At 40.5% G+C, this 12,647-nt stretch overlaps 1 protein-coding gene across 5 annotated transcripts in view; it reads right to left on the bottom strand.

Annotated features, from left to right (window-relative positions):
• Positions 1-12,647, bottom strand: part of dock4b (dedicator of cytokinesis 4b) — a 114,882-nt gene that overhangs the window by 51,226 nt on the left and 51,009 nt on the right. For all 5 annotated transcript variants that reach the window (XM_039791595.1, XM_039791596.1, XM_039791593.1 and 2 more), the window contains exons 9-13: positions 10,418-10,499; positions 10,187-10,247; positions 9,892-10,024; positions 8,793-8,881; positions 2,741-2,866 (exon numbers count right to left, since the gene is read on the bottom strand). In XM_039791595.1, the coding sequence (XP_039647529.1) occupies positions 2,741-2,866; positions 8,793-8,881; positions 9,892-10,024; positions 10,187-10,247; positions 10,418-10,499 (491 nt within the window). The remainder of the gene's footprint in view (positions 1-2,740; positions 2,867-8,792; positions 8,882-9,891; positions 10,025-10,186; positions 10,248-10,417; positions 10,500-12,647) is intronic.

Below are 12,647 nucleotides of genomic sequence, written 5' to 3'. Positions count from 1 at the left end.
ATTTAATGACATATATTCTGCTGACCTGAAATCTAAAGCCTGAGCTATGACCTTCCACCACTAGAGAATACAAGATTTAAAACCTGCTGTAAGTAGACTGGGTTGCTAAAATCCATATTCTTTGATTACAGCATAGTAACAAGAGGCCATAGTACTCCATTAACCATTGCACTCCTATAACTTTGTCAAAATAAATGAATGCAGAAGAACTAGATATATCAGCCTTCATATTACCTTTTTTCACACATGCAGTAGTACTTCCCCAAGATCTGTAAACAGATTTTTTAAATAAAATCGGTGAAGTTCCCGTTTTCCACACCGATTTTCATTCCTACATGCAGATGTAGTGCATATCTGGTCTATATATAAACCTATAAGAAGATAACATAATGTAGGAAATGTGCTTGAGATAGCAAGGTGTCAGAGTTCATCCTGTCGCCACAAGGTTTCCAGTTCGATCCTCAACAAGCCAAAATAACCATCAATAACCATGCATCCTAAAAACAAATAAATTAGAGTCCCTTCCTGCAAATACATTTTATTATAACCTGATGAATTTAAGTGCGTAAACAATGAACTCAGTGTCTGGGATTCATAAAAACTAAATTCTGACCGATAAACCTTTTCTTAAGGCTTGTGCTGTAAGCTGTAAATCACTTAGGGAAATCAATCCCAGGAAGTAATATTTTACATCTTGTTGTTATAACTGCAGCTGAATGTACAATCCCTGGGTTAGGCGCACATTTATTTCCTTCTGTAGGGGAAGTCAAAATGGTACAAAGCACTCTGTGTAAGAAAGAGAATAGGCCTGCTTCCTCTGCAGCCAAGCTGCAGTCAGACACATTGTAAAATAGGTTCCCTATATAACGTGTGTGTGTGTGTGTGTGTGTGTGTGTGTGTGTGTGTGTGTGTGTGTGTGTGTGTGCGCTCATCATATCTATCTCTCGGGTCAACATTGATTTTCTGCTCTTAACAACAGTAACCATGGCAACGTGGGGCATTTATACATACACCCATACTGTACGCTTGCTACACACAAACACTCACAGAGTGCAGGAAGGCAGACACACACAGGGGCAGTTTCTTAATGTACAATAGGAAAAAGGGAAGTGGAGAGGGTGGGGCTAGAGCAGCTGAAGAAAGATAATGAGGAGAAACATGCAGTGAGATACAAATCCAGAGAAGAGAGACAGAAAAGGAGGGAGTTTCCTTAGCCCAAGGGCAGACTTACACAGGCAGAAAGGGTGAGAGCACTCAGCATTAAGGGTTTGGAGTCAGACAAAGACAAAGAAAGAGACAGTGAACATAAATCTGTGTTAGTGAGGCGCTGGGGGACCCATAGTCTGTGGTTCCTCTTTATCTGTATGACCAGACAGCACACCTCACTAATTTAAAAGAACAGCTCTTTTGTGGAAAAAAAAAACATCCCCTGATGTCCAGCTCTCAGACATGAATGAGTCAGAAAGCTAACACGAGTCAGGAAGCTAACACAAACAGTACTTTCCCTTTTTTTCTTTTTTCACAGTATATGCAAATATAAACATACACATTTTGAGTCCCTTGTATCATCTTACATTCAAGTGGTTGTACATTTGTTACCACTGCAAAGAGACTCCATCCAGCTGAGCCTGAGGGTCTCTGCAAGCGTCTGTGTCATTTAGAGAAGAAGCTATCTAAGTGATGCCTATCTACTTCAAACAACCTGAATATTTAATCTTTCTGGGGGCACCAGGTGGAATTCAAATATCACTCTCACGCAATAGGTAGGTATATCAAGTGTTACCAAGGCAACTACCGTACAGTAGATGTAATAAGGCAGGTCAATGTATACATACAATACAAACATTTAAAATAAATTAAGTTTATAGCCTCAAAAGGGGTCAGCTACAATATTATTTCATGAATTGACATTTTATATAGAAATCTATGTTTTATTACTCTAACTGACTGATGTCACACCAAAGTCTAAATCCCCATTTTATGACCATGTTTTCACACCTGCTGCCTGTTAAGTCTGTGTTTTATGTCTCCAAGAGCAGTAACAGAGCACTTAATAGGGAATATATCAAAGAACTAGGTAAGGGCAGCACAGTGGCTCAGTGGTTTAAATATTGCCTTACAGGGCCTTTCTCTATGGAGCCAACATGTTTTTCCTGTAGTTGGTCCTGTTTTCTCGCAGGTTAGGTGAATTGGAAACTAAATTGTCCATAATTGTGAATGTGAGTGTAAATTAGTTTGTCACTCCATATGCAAATTAGCCCTGTGCTAGATAGAATAAGTGATGACTTTGGTTGGTTGGCATTGGTTAGACAGTTGTGTTCCTGCTGCACAATAAGATCATCAATCAAGATATTCTGGTTTCAAGGAAGAAACTGTTTTCCAGGAAATTAATGTTCCCGCTTCATTGGGTCCTAATCATTTTATGCAGCTACAGTAACTCACGATGGTCTTGATCTTCTATTCAAAAACATCTAGAAAATGCAATTAAGTCGAAAGCTAGCTGTAATGCAGGCTACTTAAATGAGCAATGTGCAGGAACATAATTCTAATTCACCATCTGACCTGAAGAGAAGTTGTCTATGTTGAGCAATACTGTAGGAAAGACAGATGGCATCCATGATGATCACAAACCCACAAGACTAGGAAAGTTATTAAAGAAATATATTGAAGGAAGGAAATATCTGAAAATCAACCTGGCAGTGTATTACTTGAGCAAATGAGCTTGATTGTGGTGTCTTACCTGGCATGATGACATCAGAGAAGCCCAGTTTCCTGGTGATGGACACACCTCGAGTGAAGAGGACCATGTACTCTCGTCTTAGCTGCTCTATGTCTCCGTGGAGGAGCTGGAGAGCTACTGCCAGACCTAACAAAGAAATAACACAATTCAAAATCTGAAATATCATATTCCTAAATTACAGCCTTCATCTTCCCTCCCTTGTCCCTTAACATAACCACTCCATAAAAAACTCAAAATATATCATAACCCTATTCCCAACACAACAAACTTGTATTGGTGAGCTCAGAAAAACATAGTATTCAAAAGGGCATATCTTTATTACAGCCACATTGTGACTTGTGAACCAGACAACTACAGTTATACCTGCCAACAGCAATGCTTGGGTATGGAAGGAAGCGGACACCCCCACATACATAAACCAAAAATGCAACAGCCTGTGAGTCATCCCCTGCTCTTTTTTATTAAGAGGAAATCCTACATGAAGACTGTTCCGTCTCAAATCATTATCCTTATGCAATAACTCCAAATGTCGGTGCAGCTAAATTAAAGGTCCAATGTGTAGGAATTTCTCCCATCTAGCAAGGAGCGTTGAGGGCATATACCGACATCAACTCTCTCAAGTACGTATTACAGCTACAGTAGCCTTCACGCTTCAAAAAGCCGGTCTCTTGCTCTTTTCAATATCCCTTTTCTTTTTCTGGGTGAAGAAGAAGACTCCTGTTCCTGAAATTTGGATTTTGAATACATGTGGTCCTCCACGTTTCCTTCTTCAAAGTTGCCGGGGCCGGGAAGCTACGATACCAATTAGCAGCATTAGCAGCACCTGTGAGTTTATCATGTGACAGCGAAAACGCGAAAGGCGGAGCAGTGCGTCCTGTATGTCCCTTACCGGCTAATGTATTTCAAGATGGCGCTTGAATATGGAGCGTCTACCCCAGTTTATGTGAATGCAAATGTAACATTTCCAGCCAAAAGGAATACTTGGAATTGATGGTGGAGGTAAATATTCATGAAAAAGGACAAGTTTGTGAACGGGCAACACAGATTTTGATAATGAACAACTAAACACGTTACACACTGGACCTTTAAAGTACTGACTTGTATTTAGAGTCCGTGTGTGTGTGTGTGCCTGTCCGTGCTCATGACGAAGAGAGGCAGATACACAAACAGTCTAACATCAAGAGAGTGTGTAAGAGACAAGAATGATGATTATGATTCCTGTTGATGTTTTCAGGAAAGTTGTGAGGCAGTGGTGAAACGGTTCATAAGCTGCTAGAGGTTTCAGTTACTGAGAGTCAGCAAGGCAACATGACCTGTTTGCAAACCTGTTAGTAATATGCCAAAATTGACAGTATTTAAAAGGCATAGAGCAGGAAAAGGCTGTGGAGTTGAGAAAAAAAAAAAGTTTAAAATGGTTTAAAGCTTTCAGGCTACGAATTGTGTATCAGACAGAAATGAATGAAATTTGAGCCTGATTATTTTACCACAAAAAATAACTGTCATAAAACCTGCATTATTCCTATAAAAAAAAATGCAATACAATCGAAAATGCAGAATTTATAGACAAAATGCTAAAACTTTTAGCTGAATTGATTTAGCTGCTGCCTCATTTAGTTATGTGGAATAACAAACTGAACTACCAAGCTATCATTTAATCAAAATGGATACCTTTTATTTACAGATAATAGCTAGGGAATCATAAAAAAGTACATTGATGTTTTAGGTTTAGCCAACGATGGCTGTGGCTACCTCGTAGCTAGCTTTCACTCGCCTCACGCTCTTGCTTTACCAGAGTGCGGAGGTCACATATTACCAAACCAGAGTGTAGTTTCTGCAGCTTGGCTTGGTTTTATGCTCCGTTTTGTAGTTACTGAAAAGTTTTGATCCTTTTTCATAAATACACATTTCTAAGGCATCATTTTAATGATGTAAAACAAATGTCAAAAAGATACACGTATGAATTTTGACTAAATATGTAGTAACACCGTTTTGGCTTTGTAGGGCAGGACACAGCTCCGCACTACGAGGCCAGGATGACATCTCTGAGACAAAAAACATATACACAGAGAGCATGAGGGGTGACAGAGACGCTACAGATACATAACAGTCCTCTGATCTAAATACTTCAAAAATAACACCTGGTGGGAAATGATAGGATACTCCCATTAGGTACAGGGGAGATTTTTTCTACACAGGCCTAATCTGCCTGCCACACACACACACACACACACACACACACACACACACACACACACACACACACACACACACACACACACACACACACACACACACACACACACACACACACACACACACACACACACACACACACACACACACAAAAAGCTACTGTATGGCTACAATTAGAGAAACCAGCTTCATTGCTATTCTGCCTGGTAGATGTAGCTGACACTGACAAAAACACCCTCAACCTTTGCTGCCCTCAGGCCAACCGGCCTGCCTCTTCACAGACTAAAAACAAAACAAAACAAAAAAAACACATGAAAATAAAAACTCAAAAACAAAACCGTGGAGTTGTCACAGCCTCTTCTGTCACTGCCTACGCTCGCATGGAGGTGGGAGCTGAATTATCTACCTGACCTGACTCATGCAGAGCTTCATTCTTATGAAATCCCTTTAATGGATTACTCGGCTATGTGGAAACAAAATCACCATCTACTCGCATCAGCTCCCTCTCTCGTCTTTTGTATTCGATTACCCAAAAAGTTCCCATGACCCTGAAACACACGAGTAAAGAAAAATGAGATTGTCATTAGGCTACATGTGAACAAAATAACTGTCTCTCCACATAGACTGTCTCTCTGGCTCTTTATTACCCAGACAGTGGCAGTGCATTCATCTCTCCTCTGCTAATTGGCTGCTAATAAGAGACTTCTGGCACACTGCCAGGTCCGTTTAAATACAGAACCACAAAGCGAGACAACTTCGCACAGGATGCACATACACACACTCATACAACGATGGCATAGTGCACACATATATAAACAAGTACACATATACACACACACATACACATTGCGTTATCTCACTCCACTGCACACTTGTTTTAATTGCCCTCCTGACACTAAGTGTAACAAACTGCGGTCCTTAAATTATGCATGGTGTTCATTTTCACAGGGGACAAAGTGGAGAGGAGAAACTGACCTGTTTGCTAAAGATGAAATATTTCCTCAAGTTTGCAAATTTATTGTCGAGGCCAGACAAGCCACTCAAGGGTTATCTTATGCTGTAATGGTTCTCTGCGGTGTAAAAATTGCCCTTTGGGAGGAATTGACTTTTCAGATAAGGATGTACCCAGTAAAAATGTCCTGCAAGTGATGTTGTGCATAGCTGTTCTCAATGTTGAGTGAGTACGGTTAAGGTAGAGGGATTTAAGAACTGAAAAAGAGGCCATCTTCGAGTTTGCACTGGTGATGTTTCATTAGTTTTTTGGGTTGACGTCAAACTTTGTTGATTACAGTATGCATCTTCATAAATGTGGACATGATATCAGGCTGTTGCAACTTGTGTCAGTGGTGTCATCAGGGCAACTAGAGTAGGAGCAGGTGTGTGTGTGTGTGTGTGTGTGTGTGTGTGTGTGTGTGTGTGTGTGTGTGTGTGTGTGTGTGTGTGTGTGTGTGTGTGTGTGTGTGTGTGTGTGTGTGTGTGTGTGTGTGTGTGTGTGTGTGTGTGTGAGAGAGAGAGAGAGAGAGACATGTAATTAAAGAGATAAAAGAAGTTAATAAGAGGCATTAAAATCACATTCCAAACTGTCAAAGCTAATAAAATGATAATGAATTAATTTGGTCCAGACTGGTGAATGGTACTCATAGTCCATTCATGAAATTTAACATCCAGTGCTCATTATCTTAAAAATTGAAACCATTACCACTTTTGTGATTAAAGCATTTTTTTGCTATTTTTTTAGGATCAATGTCAAATTCAGTTAAGTGGTGGAAATGTAATTTTTGAACAAACTTGCTTGAATTATGCACGCCAGTATATTGTGACACAAGGAGCGCAGCTCTGCTCTAATGCACTTTGAAAGAGAAAGCACTGAGACTAATCAGCTGTTCAGCTGGATCAATGTCTTTAGCGGAGAGCTACTCAAAAGCTAGCATCCAAGTGTTTGCGATAAACTGCACGCAGCAGCCAAACACGGGAGTGACTCTTGAAAATAATTCACTTACATGTGTTTATGATGTTCATGCTAGTGTGCATAATGCTGTCAAATGAAAGCCTGAAGCAAACACTTACATGTTGGATGCATTTTGAGAAATTACTCTGAACTAGGGCAACATGCTGTCTCCTGCCACTGATGTTGTTTTCCTAATCAGTGCAATTAATTGTTTTTGATTAAAGGATGCTTATCTTAAAGCTTGAAAATGTCATCCATCAGGTGGGAAACACTAACTGAGTATGCCCCATGTCTGCAGTGCCATCTGTGGAAGGTGGAAGTTTAACATCAACAGTGCACCACATTATCTGTCTGCTTTATCTGTCATTAAATCTGATAACACGTGCATTGCTGTGATAATACAGCCAGTCAACAGTTTAAGTAGCAAATAAAGCTGGTGTAAGAACTTGATTAAGATTTTGTTGGAGTTCAATATGAGATAAGGAAACAGTAAAGTAAGTGGTTGTGGAATTTTCCTATTTTAATGTCATTCCTCTGCTTTAGGTTTTATCCTGAATTAATTTGGACTTTTGTTGCACTTATCAGCTCAGCTAGGCCCCATCACGTCTCCATTTATTCAACAGCAGCACCGTCATATAGATCTTTAACTGAATGCTGCAGTTTTGTTATGAACCAATGTAGTGTAAAGATGCTGCTTGGATAAAGCCGACTGTTAAATGGCTTTGTGTCATTCAGTTTAATTACTGCACTCTTTCATGCAAGATTATTCATGAGAATTTCAAGCCCTGGAGTTGTATGACTTCTTCTCAAATAATTATTGGTCTTCTGAGGGGAGGTTAAAAGAGGAACTGAGTTAGTAGATCAGTCTCACAGATTTTTGACATTTCTATAATCTCTTCTCCCTCAAATAAGTATCAACCTTTTCTATGGAGCAGGTTATGGTGTTGTGAAGAATACATAAGGGAGTTGGAAGACAGTGAACTCTGTTAACACACACAATGAAAAATGTCTTCATGAAAATAGCAGCCCGCAGCAAGTTTACAGCAACATTTCACAAAAACATTATGTTAATCAGCCTTAAGACAACCTTCTGATGCACTTTTGCTGATTGCTTACTGTTGGTTGTATATTTGCCCCTTGATGCAAACAGCTGCACGCTAGCCAACACAATTATGTCTTCTCACTTCACACCCTGTACCCCATTCGAGCTTCTGTCACTGTAGATTATTTTTCGAAGTCGTAATCAGAAATTCATCTTGGGCTATAATTTTGTGTAGACAAAAATGTAAGTAATATGATTCCTCTAACAGCTGCATTCATGAGAGTCTGAAATGAAGTACGAATCTCAATGAGGAACAAAGCTCTTCATATGTCACACGACATTTCTTTGAGGTTTGAAGACTGAATGTTCTGATTCTCCACCAACCTGTTGCTATGGGAAACTGCTGACGCTGTTGTTCAGTATGGTGTCAATGCAGCTATTTATAAAAAATAAAAAAAATAATCTGAATGCGTTTGCAACAGCAGGCTTCCTGCAGACACGGCCATGGGAAGACTGATCCGCTTCCCTAAAGAGGAACTTCAGTCTCACATGAACATTAGTCAGACTGACCGGAAGCTGACTATTGCACGGTAAGAGACTGATGATGCAACTGAGCTGCTAAGTTTGTCACTGCAGCACAATGAAGGTTTTGTGAAATAAAATAAGCCTGATTACCACCAGACTATTGAATTAACAGCTTTGAAAGGTTTTCCCTTATAATAAAAACATGAAACAAAACAAAAAGTACATTCACTTAAAACCCAATCCCACGCCAGCTTGGATCATTACTAAATCCCCTTGTTTAATGTCTTAAACCAAGATAAGTGGATGTCAGGAAACAAAATGAATAAAACAGACAGGGTTCTTACCGGTGTTGGAGCCCGACAGGTTGTACCTAGAATTCGCCTTTTTGATGATGTTTTCATGGATCTGGTACCACTCACTCTCTGTGTTACACCTGAAAAAGAAAGACGGATGAGACATTTTTTATAGTACGATTTTCTACTTAAAGATGCATTCCAGCAACTAAGTACTGCATTTCACTTATATACACAGATTACTAAAATAATGGCCAAAAGCTGTGGATCAAGCTCTGAATATGCTGCATCCTATATTTCCCCTAATGCAACAAAAGCATATTTTCATTAGCGTAAGCGGCTCCAGTTTGTAATGCAGGCTTTCTCTTCTCCGGCCCCAAACTGAGATAACCCCAGTGACATCATCAGGGTTTATTTTCCAGACTTGACAAAGTAAAAAGTAAGGGGTTTGACTGTGTCTCCAAACAAGACCTATTATTTATTGTCAGTTTTAAAATGTAACTAGGGCAGGTCAAGTAAACAAATTCTTACAGTATTTACGATGACGTCCTGCCTGGACCTAATTCTGAAAACATTCAGCTCAGAACTTTAATGCTAATCCAACTACAAGCTCTCTGGTGTTACTGCAGGTATAGAGAAAGTGGTTGTTTTTTCTTCTTAGCTAAGTGTATTTGGCCAGTCTGATCCAGCTATAATTTAGGCCAAACTACTGTGTCATCGGTAGCATTTTCTGTCCCTCAGAGCATCAGACTACTAAGTCACTTCACTCCCACTGTTGGTGAAAAAAGGCACCAGGCCTGTGAAGTGCAACAGGAAAAGGTGCATTTCTGCGTCTCTTTTAATACTGCTGTATTATTTAGCTCGGTATTAAGATGACTTAATTTGAATTGCTTTGCAGCTTCTCAAAAAGGGGAATTCTAGCATTGGGTTTTTTAAGACAAATATCTGTTTTGCAAGATATTTGGTTGGTGTTTAGAATAAAAACATAATTTTAGAGATCAGTGACTCTTAAAAGGAATTGTTTGACGTTTTGATGAATACGCTTAGGTTAGGTTAGCTTAGCATAAAGAAAGCCCTGTAAGTATGGCATGTCTCTACATTTGGAAGACAGGATTTAGTATTAAAATACTGGTTGTTTACAATGACTTACGCATAAACCTTGAGCAGGTGGTCATCCTTGGAGTCAGCAGTGAGAAGATCAGCGATGCTGACGACAGCACAGCCGAACGGCCTCCTGTACTGTACGCTACACAGATTCTTCTTCTCCCCTGCTCCCATTCTCCCTGCACACACACACACACACACACACACACACACACACACACACACACACACACACACATACACACACACACACAGTCATAACAGTTCTGCTATACAAGCCCAAGAGATTTAAAAGACATGTAGCACTCAGTAGAATAAAGAAGCAGCATCGTAACTCCCACCTATTCTTATGATGTGCACAACGATATAAACATCTTTTCGTAGATCACTGCTTCCCAAATCCTGAAAAACAGGGAAACATACTTCAGCATCAGATTCGATCACTGTAAACAAGCTCCAGAGCACAGACTTAACTCTTAGTTTTCAGGGTAATGGAGCATGACTTTACTGTACATAGCTTTAAATTGCTCCCAATCAATCTTTGTAAACGTAAAGTCATGTTCGCTACTCACCACAAATAGTGTGCACTGTCTTTCTGTCTTCTCTGGCGACTTGGGCAAACCGCTTTTATTCAGCTTGACAAAAAACCTTTCACTGTGCAAGAGGAGAGACAGAGGAAGGGAACACACATTTAGATGAATGGGGTCAGGAGTGATGGCTGGGTGTCATCACAAACAACTGCATCCAATCCACTGCTAACAGGAACAGAATAAGGATTAGAAACAATGTCAAAAATGTTAAGCTCTGATAGTGGGCCATTGGAGAAAACACTTCAAAGTTAAGCTTCAAACCAAAGCTGTCTGGAACAGGAATATGAGGCAGGAGAAAGACAGGCAGAGAAGGAGCAGAGGCAGAGGGATAGAGGGAGAGAAAAATATATACAAAGCTTGAATAACTGAGCCAAATCCCCAACACAGAATGTCTGTAACATATCCGACAACAAGTACATGCACACGTGGCTCCTCCGCGGCTGACTAAAATATTCAGCGTGTTGTTGCATATCGTGGATTCTCTCTGACAAGTTTTAGCCCAGATACTGGACTGTCTGACGGGTTACAACAAAAAATGTGCAACCTCAGTCTCATAACTGTCATAAATGTTCTGGTTGTGACAGGGGTAGACTAAGAAGACCATTATTAGCAAGGTGAATACAGAGAGAAAATGAGAAAATTAACATGGTAAGTGCTGGTAAATGTCAAAGACCCTTTAATGCATGTGTAATTTAAAGTATAAAATATACAGAAACAGCAACTGTATGAGTCATACTCGTAACTTTTTTGGTTGCTGTCGCACTTCTTTGTACATGTAAGGAACAGTTTAGTGACTAATCAGTTGTTTGGTCTGACATTATTTGGCATAACTGCCATGCTAATGCAAGTGCATGAAAACAAGTCGACAGCCAGGCTAACAGCTATGGAAATTTCACTAAAGCTAGAAACTTGAAAAACAGATAAAGCACAGACACAACAGACAGACAGGAAGAGAATGCATACCTACTGACTACATCCCTCTGTAGGCACAACAATGGTTTATCGGTGCCCCTAACGCTTACCTACAGCCATGCTAGCGGTTTTGTGAGGCTGTAATTAGGCACAGTGGTGCTTTGGGCTAAATGCTGATGTCAGCATGCTAACAGCGCCAAAATGCCAATGCTAACATGCAAATTAGCTAATAAGCACTAAACAAAAAGTACAGCTGAGGCTAATGGGAATGTTTTACAGGTATTTGGTCAGAAACCAAATTATTGGACAAATTAAAAAATGGACCTGATGATGGCGCTAAAAGGAAAGTCAGGATCAACTAAGTTATTTCAATTCATCCTAAGGGTCTCTACCAAATTTCATGACAATCCATCCAATAGTTGTTGAGAAACTTCACTCAAGTGCACAAATGTGAACCCTCTGGTGCCACTGGAGGAAACATCAGGGGCTCACCACAGTCAACAGGATGTATCATCTGGGGAGCATGCATATCTACCTTATATATATGTCAATGATATCTACTAGGGATGCACCTGCCGACCCTTAGAATTTTTTTCCACCAAACCAAAGCCTACACTTGCACTGCACGTGCTACGCTGGTCGACGTAATGTAGGTGGACCGTTCAATGCAGTAGGCTGTGAGAAAGTGAAAATGGAACTCGCGAGCAGAAAAGGTGCCGCCCAGCAGCACCCCCAGCCAAAAGAAGGCCACCCAAGCCGAGCCTAACTCGCAATGCCTACCCGCGTCCGCGGCGGGACCCCAAACAACACACAACATCGCCGCTGCCCAAACACCTGCGCATGAAACATACAAAAGAATACAAGCCGCGCATGAAGCAATCCACAGACAGCAGCCAAAACGCAGCAACTTCAGGTACGGCAAAGGAAGGACAGTCGCAGCTAAAAGCTGGTGTTAACCAGACAGTGCCTCTCCCGGGTTGTCAGCTGTTCTCTCGGAGTCTCCCTACAGTGGGAGCGGAGCGACCGAACGGCCGGCTGCTGCTCGTTAGCTAACGTTAGCTTTCTAATTTCACCCACCCAACATGCTTTCATCATACACTGGTTAGCGAAAATTTGCCAAACAAAATTGTAACTCATCTGGCGATAGCGATGTGCTTTCCTACGATGTGAAAAGAGCGTGTGAATTCAACATTAACTTGTTAGATTTAACTATTTTAGAGGCTGTGGACTTTGTTTACTACATTAATGTGCATTAATGGACTGAGGATGCGAGTAGGATTCGGCAAAATCTCTACCAGTG

The sequence above is a fragment of the Perca fluviatilis genome, chromosome 23 (assembly GCF_010015445.1).
Source record: "Perca fluviatilis chromosome 23, GENO_Pfluv_1.0, whole genome shotgun sequence".
Taxonomy (NCBI): Eukaryota; Metazoa; Chordata; class Actinopteri; order Perciformes; family Percidae; genus Perca; species Perca fluviatilis.
Note: the sequence above shows the minus strand (reverse complement) of the source record. Positions and strands in the feature narration are given on the sequence as shown.